This window comes from Heliconius melpomene, chromosome 18 (assembly GCF_056956725.1).
Source record: "Heliconius melpomene rosina isolate 202511_hmr_F chromosome 18, ASM5695672v1, whole genome shotgun sequence".
NCBI lineage: Eukaryota > Metazoa > Arthropoda > Insecta > Lepidoptera > Nymphalidae > Heliconius > Heliconius melpomene.
In genome coordinates, this window is record NC_140406.1 from 6,054,523 (window position 1) to 6,067,820 (window position 13,298).

General features: G+C 31.3%; 2 protein-coding genes across 2 annotated transcripts; one reads left to right on the forward strand and one right to left on the reverse strand.

Annotated features, from left to right (window-relative positions):
• Positions 1-1,516: 1,516 nt before the first annotated feature.
• Positions 1,517-10,835, reverse strand: Scm (Polycomb protein Scm). The gene is made up of 5 exons (XM_085201687.1): positions 9,576-10,835; positions 8,803-9,100; positions 8,080-8,292; positions 6,196-6,414; positions 1,517-5,271 (listed from the first exon to the last, which is right to left on the reverse strand). The coding sequence occupies exons 1-5, from the start codon at positions 10,625-10,627 to the stop codon at positions 5,137-5,139; spliced, it is 1,917 nt and encodes a 638-aa protein (XP_085057813.1). The 5' UTR covers positions 10,628-10,835; the 3' UTR covers positions 1,517-5,136.
• Positions 10,836-11,279: 444 nt separating this feature from the next.
• AIMP1 (aaRS-interacting multifunctional protein 1) lies at positions 11,280-13,063 on the forward strand. The gene is made up of 3 exons (XM_085201515.1): positions 11,280-11,476; positions 11,584-12,075; positions 12,717-13,063. The coding sequence occupies exons 1-3, from the start codon at positions 11,372-11,374 to the stop codon at positions 13,002-13,004; spliced, it is 885 nt and encodes a 294-aa protein (XP_085057641.1). The 5' UTR covers positions 11,280-11,371; the 3' UTR covers positions 13,005-13,063.
• The last annotated feature ends 235 nt before the right edge of the window (positions 13,064-13,298 follow it).

Here is a 13,298-nt window from a genome sequence, read left to right on the forward strand (position 1 = left end):
TTATTAAAGTATGCATATGCATATGTATATGTATAATTATTTTTTAAAGTATGCTTTATAGTAAAAACAGAAAAATTCTTAAAGAAAAAAATTATTAACAATAAAAATAAGAAAAAAGAGCACCAGTATCAACAAAAATTAAGATATTAAAAACTTTTATATTTTTATTGGTTTCATTATGATTATTTGATGATAAAGTAGATTATTATAAATTATTTTACAAGCAATGACATAATTTATGTAATTTTCCGTACAATAAATTAATAAAATTTATTAATGTTCGATTATATACCATATCAGTACTACTTATTAGCGTTAATCAACTAGCAGACCCCCCACGGCTTCGACCACTTGAACTATACGAATAAGTATTTATTTAAGTATATTTAATAAATGGGTTATTTTAGTCAAAATATTAATTATTTCAGTGAATCAACACGCAATGCCTCCAGAATTCGGTGAAAAGTGAGGAGCGAAGTGTCTTAACACTGGGCTCCCCCTCTGCCTATTCTGCTGCATGTAGAATACAACATCAAGGTGAAAAAAATTACATGGAGTAAAAAGTACTATGAGAGCGTTTACGAGATGTGTAAACTTAACATCTAGTCCTACTAATATTATTAATGTGCAACTTTGCTCTACTTTCACGCATAAAATACTGAACGAACTTAGATGAAACAATGACGTAGCTTGGGCAAACATAAGGAGCACATGCTACAATTTATATAAAGATTTCGTTTATAATACATATTTAGCAGCCGAGCATGGGTAGCTAGTTTATTATAATTTGCGAATTATATCTACTCATACATAAGTAAAAGCGGTTTATAATTCTCCTAATTGGTTTATTGCAACTTACTATTATATGTAACGATAAAATATTATGGGCGCCTATCGTTATTATCATTAAATAACGACCGATATATCTAAGCAGATAAAATATACAAACTTTTTAAGAACATTAAGCTCAAAAATGATATAATTACTTATTATGTATTTTCGAAAGTTCATCAAATTCACCTAAAAATAAAAATGTAGTTTTTTATTAAAATCTTTTTTTAATTGCAATTTATACACAATATATTTAAAATCTTAGATCAAAATTATATAAAATATTGATATAAATCGAATTACTGTTTTGTTAAAGAGCATAAACATACATCTGTAGTTACCTACAATATATTGTGATAAGGAACCTGCCGATAATAAACGTTTTGATATTTTTATCAATAGTAACTCAATGATGTTATCTTGACTTTTAATAATACATAATAAATACTCAATGTTTAACTACCACTATAGTACCTACATCAAATTTATTTATACTTTTACCGAGGTTACATTTTTTAGGGAAAAAGACAAGGGAACATATTTTTTTATATTTGTTATGTAAAAAAATAGTTGGCCCCCGCCATGAATTTTTAATTTAGTATTTCATTCTTTACATTAAAAACGTTGCCGACCTCTGCCCTAGAGGATTCATAAATAATATATTATAAAAATAAAAAACACGTCATATATTAGAACTTTATTTTATTTATACACATCTTTTTCCAATTATTCCAGCTATTTACATAAAAACTATAAAAAAATCTACCGTAATAAAATAATAGCTTTGCAACGTGAATACTCACATCCTATTGTTATCTATGTACTATATACAGACATACATACTTTACCTACAGTACTGTAGTCCGAATAACAAATACATATTATATTAAATACCATTATATTTATTGCTACATTTTTCATTTTGATTTGATTAATTAATAAATTATAAAGGAATGAAAAACAAATTAAATCATTGATATTTCAAAGCATATACTCCCGTATACAAAATATAATAAATGAATAGAATAAATACAACATACAGTAGTAAATACATTGTAAAATATTTTTTTTTATCTAATAATAAAGTGATAGCTTATCTAGCTAGAATAAGCTAATAACTGAATCTCAATAAAATAAATATATATATACTGAATTCAATTATTTACAGCAACAATAATTATATAAGTGATCTACACCTTAGTAGTTGTCATGTTTAACTTATAATATTACTTAACTAACGCCAAAACATAATTTTATTATATTTTTTTAATTATTTATCACGATAACAGATAACAGTGAAATATCACATTACAATAACCCTTCAAATGGCAAATTATATTTAACATTACGACGAACATTATGAATGATATAACATATCGATTATATGATATAATCGGTTATTTTATTCAATTACAATCATTCATAATTGACCATCTCTAACAAAATATTAAATGAAATATTAAACGTGAAAAATATAAAAAATGATAAATAAGGAACATTACTAGGAAAAAATTATAATACAAAGGGCTATTGAACTCTATAACTAAATCTGTTGTAATAAACATTCTATTGTCTTTGTAAATATTTTATTGTTATTAAATTACCTTTATTGTTGAGAGAAATGTGACAGGTAAGATTTGAAATTTAAAATAAAATCTGCCATTCTTGTTTTAAACAGAATAGATATAAAAGCGAATTGTTTCGGTATTTAACCGGCTTTAAAACGATAGACAGAAGGAATCGGTCTGTTTATTCACTTCTCGTCCGAATTAATCGAATAACAAAATAAATTGATATTTACTAAATCTCAAATGTCAAAATAATAATTTCTCCCAATAAAAAAGAAATTTCGTACAATGTCGAGAACAATTATTATATTATTGGAGTTTTTTTTGAGGTCAGCGCGTACTCTATTAGGGACCATCCATAAAAGACGTCACACATAAAGGAGGGTAAGGCATTAAGAGGCGTTGCCCCCTTTAACGTTTTTAAAGTGTTACTCCACACATGTGGTGGATTATTAATAGTAGGTATTATGTTAAGAGTAAGATAAATATTTTATAAAAGACATAAAAATTAATGAACGAAAAACAAGAGGCCGTCATAACGCACAGTGTCGGACTCTTTACTTGCGGGTTGTGCGACAGGGGCGATGAATAGCATATTCCCTCGAAAAAGTACTTAACAAGAGATCTAGGTTCCCTCTGTATTCTCTGCAACATGCGGGATACAGTGTGAAGCTAATAAAAACTCGTGTTCTGCAATTTATGGAAGGCCCCTTTTGGGACAGGTTTTAAGTACACCTAATTATTATTTGAAAGGCACTAAACCCTAATCTACAATAAAATTTCTGTACACGGGCAATTAGAATTTATATAATATAAGTGTTACAAATTGTAAATGTTTTTAACCTATTTATGTTTGCGTCAATGTTTAATACTTAGTTTGTGTTTATCAAATAATTATAATCAAATATCGGATTATATGTATTGTATATTATTAAATTGCTAAAATGAACTCAAAAATAATGATTTAATTTTATATTTTATAGATTCAAAATAAATGACTTTATTTAAGAGATGTTAGTACAAAATATAAATAGTTCAAGCAGTTTATTATATTTTAGATGCGAACAATTTGTATATATTTATTTTTTTAATATATTTCTTATAATGAATATAAGGCTATTATTTCAGTAAATGTTTTTTTTATGTTTAGTATTAGTTTACCATACAATTATAATAGTATATGTTATATATTAGTTGGCAGATTATTAAAGAAAATTAATAATTATTATTTCGTCTCCTATACGACAATACCGAGACTAATTTAAAATGTAATCAATTTAAAGAAAATTATAATTCTAAACTAATTTATAAGTTAACTAATTAGTATTGCAATAAAATAGTGTGGATGATATTTATATTAAGGTATCATTATAAAAAATACATACAAATCCGATATTCAAATTACAAATAAACGTTTTCAAGTCACTACAGTGCAATTATAATTATAGGCAAATAGTAACAGGTTCCTTCATTATGCACAATTTGCATACGACTAGCCAAATACAAAAGTATATAGCATATCGGGGTAAGATCGCTAACAGGCAAGAACCAAAAAATAATCAAACTACCCACTAATTAGGCATAATTTTCGAATGTTAATCACACTAAACGGACGCCATTTTATTCAGTTATCGATAAGTGAGACTAAAATAAAAAAAATGCTTAATTTGCCGGCAATTTAATATAATAAAGTTTTGATCCATTAACAATCTTACCCCAACATACCATATACAATAGTAATAGTAACGAGATAAAAACCTAAGGAACAATCAAATAGTTTATCAATTTCTTTTCCACAATTAACTTTGAGCACTAGAGATTAGAAACCATCCAAAAAACGACAATCCCAAAAACAATTAAAAATCTATTTGATTATTCACTAGATATATTAATAAAGCGAAATATACAATAAAACTTGATAATACAATGTGCTATTGAGTATAAACTACATTAAATGCATGTTCACTCAATAAAATACTTATATACAATGACTATATTTAAATTATCTTACGAGAATATTATTAAAAAAAGTTACATACCTATAAAAGAATTTGGAACAGCATTATTTTATATGAATGAGCTGTTTTATTATTCAACAAGTGTTTTGTACTGTTATTTTTGCTCTTTAAATATTCATTTTATTAACGATTACGAATGATTCAATTAATCGGTTCATTGGTTACGAGTTTTCTCACAAACAATTTTTATACAAATAGAATTCACCAATAATATTTCTATATACTAGGATACGCAGTGGGAACCTACCACCTTTTTCCCTACGCACAGGAAATTGTGTGTAGATTGTTGCAACTTAACGCCGCGCTTTTTGTTCTTACCAGAGCGAGGAAATGAAAATAATTAATTTCCCTGAGTGTGATTCAAGCTCACAATCATCGCGTTTATGGACAAACACTGTATCACCGTTAGTTTTACGTATATTAACGATTTTTCCTTTTTGATCAAATTTATTATTATTGACAAAAAATAATCTATTAGATAATTTAAGAAAGAATATTGAATATAAACTATACACAAAATATCAATTGAGAATCATTCATAACCATTCCATAATAACCAATATAATATAAAAAACTGCCGAGATTCAATTATTTGTTATAAATGAAGCTTTCCTTACGAAATGCGTGAAAAAATACTTAAGCAAATGCTATTTATAATATAATATAAAAAAATAGAAACTCACAGTTTCAAAACCTCTAGTGCAAATTAATACCTACAACTAAGTGCTGTAATGTCGGCGATTCTTTATTTTTGATACCAAATTACATATTTTCAATGCGGGTCCGAGTTTTAAACCCATATATTTCATCATCATATCTGAATTTAATAATAATAGCGCCTTCCCGTCGATTTCCTGAAAATTAGAGAAATAACATTAAAATTTACCTATTTATCATTTATGCTTTTCTTGTGACACATTGTATCCCTCACACAGTGGATAGGCAGGCAGAAGGAAACCACTTTTCATTATTTTTTTTTTCAAAATTACAATTTGAGAGCGTCGCGAAAGCTCACTGTAGCGTTTAGTGTCGTTACTACGAGAAGGAAGAAATGAAAACAATTAATTTCTCGAGGGAGAATCGGACCCACCAGCCACACGCTATGCTACGCTATCCCTGCACGATAGTCCTATACGACGATAATGACAAGAAATAATAACAATCGAGATAATAACCTCGATATTATACAAAATCGATAGTGACTTATCAAATATTGGCACAAGTGGCAGAATTATGAATTCGATATCGATTGTACTATTAATAAATTATTAATTATGAAGGTTGTAACTTTGCGATGACATTGTGGCTCAGGTGTCAACTGTGTCAAATGTTTCAGGCTCTTATTTCGATCTAAAGCAACAATTCCAACACCTATATGCAAAACAAGTTATTATCAAAATCCTTTTGCAATAAGAGGTTGCAATAAATATCAGCTTCGCGCTGTATCCCGCATACAGCTGATTAGGCAGAGGGATCCCAGTGTTAAAACACTCTATTTCCCACTTTCCACCAAATTCTGGAGGCATCGCGCGACGGAATTCAACGCCGCGTTTTGCCTCGACACCAGAACGAATAAATGAAAAAATATCAATAAATATTTCATTTTCTCGATTGAAGATGGAACCCACAACCAATCGGTTTTGCAGCACACTTTGCGCTTCTGCGCCACGACAAAATATTAAACTATATATATATATATATATATATATATATATATATATATATATATATATAGTGATATAGATATATTTCACAATATCAATACACCGTAAACTCACATGCTTCCTAAACAAATCGGCGTGCGCGGCGAGCGCGTGGTCGGCGGCCGCGATGAACCCGATGACATCCTCCACGGACCAATCGGCGGGCGGCGCGGCGGGCGGGGGCGGCGGCGGCGCGCCTGTTGTGGACGACGCCGGCTCGGGCCGCTCAGGCGACACGCGCGCCATCTTGCCCGCCGGCTCCGGGGACGTCAGCGGCGCGATCGGAGGCGACTCCTGTTTTTTTTTTTAAAGAGAGAAAGAGAAAACTGTAAATTGTATTCCTGTTTATATATGCGGACGAGGTGCGTGAAATTTAGCAAAGTTATAGTTTGTATGGAGAAGGACGTCAGCGGCGCGATTGGAGGTGACTCCTCCTGTTTTATATGGGAAGCGAAAACTGTAAATTGTTCACAGGCAGCCACAGAATGCTTGCATTTTCCAGAGAAAGAGTAAAGAAGAGAAAGAATAAAGAAGAAGAAAGAGTAGAGAAAGGTGTTGATAAAGATAATGGTATGGAATCATTTGTACAGGAATCTGACTTGCACTTGGGCAGTCACTTTATTTAATACTAGCGGACCCGGACGCGGCTACGCCTGCTTGAAATATAAGAATATAATTTCTATAGAAATATAATTTCAATCTAGATGAAATGCTAAAAGTGACTATTATATTTATTTTCATAAGGATGAATATCAAAATGACGATGCATGTCAAATTAGAAAGTATTTTAATTTATTAGTATATATGTGTAATGTAATATTATATAGCCTATAGCACTTCTGAAGAATGCAGCTTTCATACAAAACAAAAGCAAAGTAAATCGATCCAGTAGATCCAGAGATCTTAGCGTTCAAACAAACAAACAAACAAACTCTTCCGCTTTATTATATTAGTATAGAAGTATAGATTTTTAAGCTTAAACACAAACTTAACTTTGTCGCTCTCTGCTCTTGATTTGTAAGATGTGTTATATGGAGAGGCCGTTAAATAGAAGGAAAGAAATACATTTGTGTTTGTCTATTATATGAAAGTTTAGGAATACTTTATCACTACCAAAAACCATTTCACATATTCAATAGAAATATTGAAACCAAAGAGACAGTATGTATGTAGCATATGAAGCCTACAACATATTAATTATTATACTCAATAATATAGATAATAAAATAACAAAACATGTGCGCCATACATACTGCAATCCTTGTTGATTTTCGCAAATTAGGAGGCACTGTGATTACCATTTAAAACTCTGCATTACAGTTGTTATTAAGTTGGTAAGATGCTATATAATATAGTCTGTCATTATTAGTGTTAAAAATCTGCTAAGCCAACCAAAGAGTGTATTGTTAATATAAATTTAAAAAATATAGGCACTAGAAATAGAGGAAATGTATTAGAATTGAAAATAATATAATTATCCTCAAATAAACAGTTATACCTAATTTACAGTGCATTCCTATAAAATACCTTGCCAATATTTACTATTGAATTAACATATCTCCTGTTATCTGAAATCTACATGCATTTATCTTGTAATATATCTAATAATTTGCTCTATTCTAAACCCATTTGCACCATCTGTGATGTGTGTATGTTAGTATGGTATCTTATAACATAATCTGTAAATTTGTATCACTTATTAAATGTTTTTTTTTATATTTAAGAAAACATAAAAAAAATTAATGCTTGGGGTTTTGAACCCGTCCAAGCGCTCTGACCAGCTAAGCCATATGTTCTAATCAGGCCACATCTTTTTCTAGCATCTCTCTAGGGAGATTTTTCCAAATTTCCGCTGCCCAAAGATAATTGCTTAGAATTATCATTTGCAACATTAAAACAACATTTAAAAATAAAAAAAACATAGCATTCTCTCTCACCAAATAACAAAACAACACTTACATTTGGCCGTTTCACCGCAGCTGAAGTAACACTATTAGACGTAGATTCACCGCACAGAGTACAAGGTCTTCCAGCGGCCTCACCTGTATCTACTTCTATCATTCCCACACAGCATCCCACACTTGTGCATATTAGCTTCAACCAGTTTTTTAGTTCCTCTGTTGATAAATCTAGAGGCACTTTTACTGAATAACTTTTAGTTCCTGATGAGACCTGGAAAGAATGTCATTTTATATAAATTAACTAAGTATTTCCAAAAATTCTTTATATCGTAAATTTAATTATGTACATTTAATAATAGGGTAGGTAATGGATTATTTAATTTTTGTTCTACAACTTCTCTTTAGAGACCAAGCGTGGCATAGGGGCACAAAAGTGTCACTGTAAACTGACTAGTTGTGGGTTTGATCCCCACTCAAGGAACTGAAATATTTATTTAGTTTAGATAAAGTAATTTTTTTTTGGGTTACACAATTGACTTGTTTTAATATTACATCCTATTGTCACTATTAAGAGGTATATCACCTTCACACATTATCCCGCACACAGTAGGATATATACCAGACCAGAGCAAAGGAATGAAAATAATAAATATTACATTTTCTACTGGACCTACAAACTGTCACATTTACAGTCGTGCTTCTGCCCCACGACTGGAGTCTTGTTCAAATGTATTTATTTTTATGCTAATAAAGAAAAAATAAAATCAAAATCAATAAATACCTGTACATTAGTTATATTAGAGTAACTACTTGAGGCAGTGAGAATTGCTCTAGTCAACTTTTGAGAGTCTGGGTGACAGTTCAATAACTCCTTAACCAAGTTTTCCGCAGCCCCTGAAGCTCCAACACCTGTGACTGAGGTAGGTAATGATGCACTGCCTCCAGAACAACTACTCCGTATACGCAACACTATATTTGCTACTGGTGTTACAGTGTTTGTACTATTTGTATTGCCAGTGCCAGTGGAACCGCCTTCTGGTAATGCTGGATTTGGAATGCCACTTGGACGTAATTTAAATCTGAAAGAGATAAAGTTTAAGCAAAAAACATATCTCACAATTATTTTCGTCACACCCTTATATAGGGTAACCAGAGGGTGTTAAGATACAAAATATGTTGCCCACATACTACCAGCTTTTTGAGACATTACAAATTCTTATTCTTAAAAATTCAATCTTGTTGCAAATAATAAAGAAAACAGTAAATATAGAAAAGAAACATATTCAATTATCAAAATATAAATTGACTTAATATTGAATTACAAGTATGTATAATTGTGGCAAAGCGGAATTATGATTATGACTATAATGTGGAGTATGTGGGCTCAATTTCCAATTTACTTTTTTTCATTATCTGACATTAGTAAGACAGAACAATGTTGAGTTCTACAACTCAACACACAATGTCTTCATTTCTTTGGTCTTGACTCTTGGTTACCTTTGCAAATGCATGACAAAACATGAAACTGAAAAAAACAAAAGACAATATTTTTACCTTGATGGAGCACTAGCACTTTTTTGACCTGGTGGTTGCAACGGATGTCCTGCCCTTGCACACCAACCAACTGGAAATATATCTCTTGAGTCATATCTACACCAATAGTCAAAAGCACCTCGCCACCCATCAAATGTTACATGTATTTGATCATTTTTCACCGCTCCAACTGTTGCACAACATATGAGCTGAGGATTTTTCTTGTCAACAGCTTCTAACTTTTGCCCAACAACAAACAAATTTGATTTAGGAGTTGGCGGCTCAGCCTGAAAAACTTTTCCTGGAGCCATTTCAGCTCCATTCAATGTCTTGAGCAAAAACATAGGCCAACTACTAGCATTCATACGAAAACCCAGTGGAGGTTGCAGCATTCCATCATTTTTTTCACAGTGGCCAATTGTGTGTATATCACCAGCATCAACCAGTCTCCAAAAGTCATTTTTATTATCACTACCATCTAGTCTTAACCTCAACCGTGGCCCTAATACACCTACAACTGTAGCTATACAAGTAGAAGTTAGATTTCTTGGATCCAATGCTTCCAATTTCATATTTACTTTAAAATCATTTACAGGTGGTACAGGAGCTTGTTTAAAACAATCTTGAGGGGCAGCAACACTATTTGTTTCTTTCATATATTCAGTCCAATCAAAAAATTGATAAATATCGTAGAATGGCCCCGTGGAGTTGTTATTAGAGTGCGTTTCAGTACCATTCGCTCCATTTCCAGACTGAGGGGAAGTCGTCCTTTTCTCATTTTTCTTTTGATATTTATTAAGACAATAAGTGGAACAAAAATTTTTGCTACTTGATGGAGCATTGCCACGGATAACATTATCACAATGAAGACAGGCTCCCTTGCTATATGCTTGTCGAAATTCTGACAAACACGTTTCGGAACAAAATTCTTTTTTTCCATTTTCCGTCGGTAACACATATTTTAAAGGAGTTTTACTTTCAGCACACCAAGTGCATGTGCGTTTTGGTGGTCTTCCAGGTCCACGTATTTTGCCGGGAGCATGCCCCGACGAGCCGACAGTATTGTTTGACATTGTTTCTTAGCAAGATTCTTATAACATTATTATATAACATCCATTAACACAGCTATAACAGTCCTTACATTGTATTTAAAACTCACTTTAAATAAAATCGTATATATCGTTAAATAATTAGAATCAATTTTTGCACAAATATAAACAACGTCAGTAACTATTTATGACGCCATTCCAACAGCCATGTTGGTTTCTTTTTTTTATTATTATTGTTATTGCCAGTATATTGGCCACGTAAGTTTCATTGTTACAGGTATATTTAAAAATACCGATACTATTTACCTCGCTATAATATTAATATGAATATCTCGTATAATATTAATATCCGTTACGATACCTATATAGTTTATTGTCATTAATATTAATATAATATGTTGTATATTATATTAATCGGTATACCGATTAGTAAGCAAACGTATTTTAAGTAATATGTAACTATTAACTACATTATATACTTATCGCTGTATCGTAGTCAGTTTTATTATCTTTAAAAATTATGTAATTAAATAAAGCCAAAATTAAGAAAATAAAACTGACAGCTTTATTTTTTTTATATATTTTTCTACCGGTACTCATATAATATATTTTAAAATAAGTATATTCATTTATTTTTAAATATGGCATCACTTAAAGAGCCACGCCCCCCCCCCCCCCCCCCACCCCGGCACCATTTAACACAGATTGGACTTTTTGAAGATTTTTATTATTTATTTTACGGATAATTTATTTATATTATTATTGTATATGCTTCCGCGTATTTTTGTAAGAAAGATGTCTAGTACTATTCCACCAAAGCTGATAAATAATGTTGAAAAAGCCGAAAAACTTGTGGCAGATCTTAAAGCTAAGGTTAAGTGGCAAATTCTTGATTATATTATTTATTTTAAATACAATGAATTAAATATATTATTTTATAGTGTTAATTGTCTTGAGAATTATTATGTTTATAATTTTAGCTTGAGGAAGTTACAAAACATAAAGTGGAAGTAAAAATAAAAGAATTGACCCAAGAGAATGCATCTTTAGTAAATCAAATTGAAACAGCTAAAGCAGAGTTAATAAAGTTAGAAACATTGAACGGAAAGAAACAATACCCTCTGCCTGGAAAAACACCAGTAAATGTAATATTGGAACAACAAATTCCTAAAGAAAATGTAGAACCAGCTGTCAAAAAAGGAAAGAAAGATAAAGAAGCTAAGAATAGTAAAGAAAAAACCGCCGTAGCTCCACCCAGTGATTCCGTGGTGGATATTAGAAAGTTAGATTTACGTATTGGCAAAATTATCGACATCAATAAACATCCTGATGCTGATACTTTGTATGTAGAGAAGATTGACTGTGGTGAAGACAAGCCCAGAACAGTTGTATCGGGGTTAGTCAATCATATTCCTATTGAAGAAATGAGGGACAGAATCGTCATGGTGCTTTGTAACTTAAAACCAGTGAAAGTGAGTACTGAAGAATTATCTTTTCCATGACGTGCCTACCCCTATGCACAACTTAATATAAATATACTCTATTCACTTTCTGTACGAATTTAAAACAGCATGTGTCATTATGCCTGCTACTCATAGCATGCATAATGGCACTGACTTTCCAGAGATATAACAATTCACTTCCCTGAATGGGAATGAAACCAACAATCATCTTGTCTTGTCTTAGTAAGATTCTGTCTCACAACTTTCAATATGTACAAGACTCGTTATGTTTTTTACTGAACATTCCACAACACACTATAAAGATTTCATTAGAATCTATATATATAATATCGAAAGGTCACTCACTCATCACGAAATCTCAGAAACTACAAGTGCTAGGAATCTCAAATATTGCATAGGAGTTACTTATAGGACATAGGTGCTTGCTAAGACGGGAATTTGCAATATTCTACTTCCAAGGGGTTGTTTTTGGGGTTGAAAGTTTGTATGAAACTTTGTTACTACAAATCAAATCAGTCTCAAATTTTGCATAGACGTCACTAGGACGTAGTCATGGAGACAGAAATTAATAATAACATAGTTCACACGGGTGAAACCGCGAGCGGGCCGCTAGTATATATATATAATTAAACATAACATACTTATTGCAGATGCGTGGAGTAACCTCTGAGGCCATGGTCATGTGTGCATCTTCACCTGAAAAGGTAGAAGTTCTTATACCACCTAATGGTGCCATTCCCGGAGACCTTGTACTTTGTGAAGGGTACCCAAGGGAACCTGAACCACAATTGAACCCTAAGAAAAAGATATTTGAAACTTGTGCACCAGATCTTAAAACAAATGATGAATGCATTGCATGTTATAAAGCAAGTCCGTTAATAGTGCCCAATAAGGGTTCAATTAGGGCATCTTCATTAAAAAATGTTAATGTTAAGTAAACACTAGTCTTTGTTTAAGATGTAAGATGATTTTTATTAAATATATTATACTCTTACAATATATATTTATTATTTAACCACACATCCATTCCATTTTTTGTCATTATGTACTTGTAATGAAAAAATAGTTTTTTTTTTTATTGGACCTTACATTCAAATAAACAGACATTTTTTTTGTGGATTTGGGCTCTATTACTGTTTCTAAACCCGGCCACAAACCAAACCCAGCCCCCCCCCACCTCCAAATATTTTTTTCTAAATATATTCAATGTAGAGACCATTTTTACTTCTTTA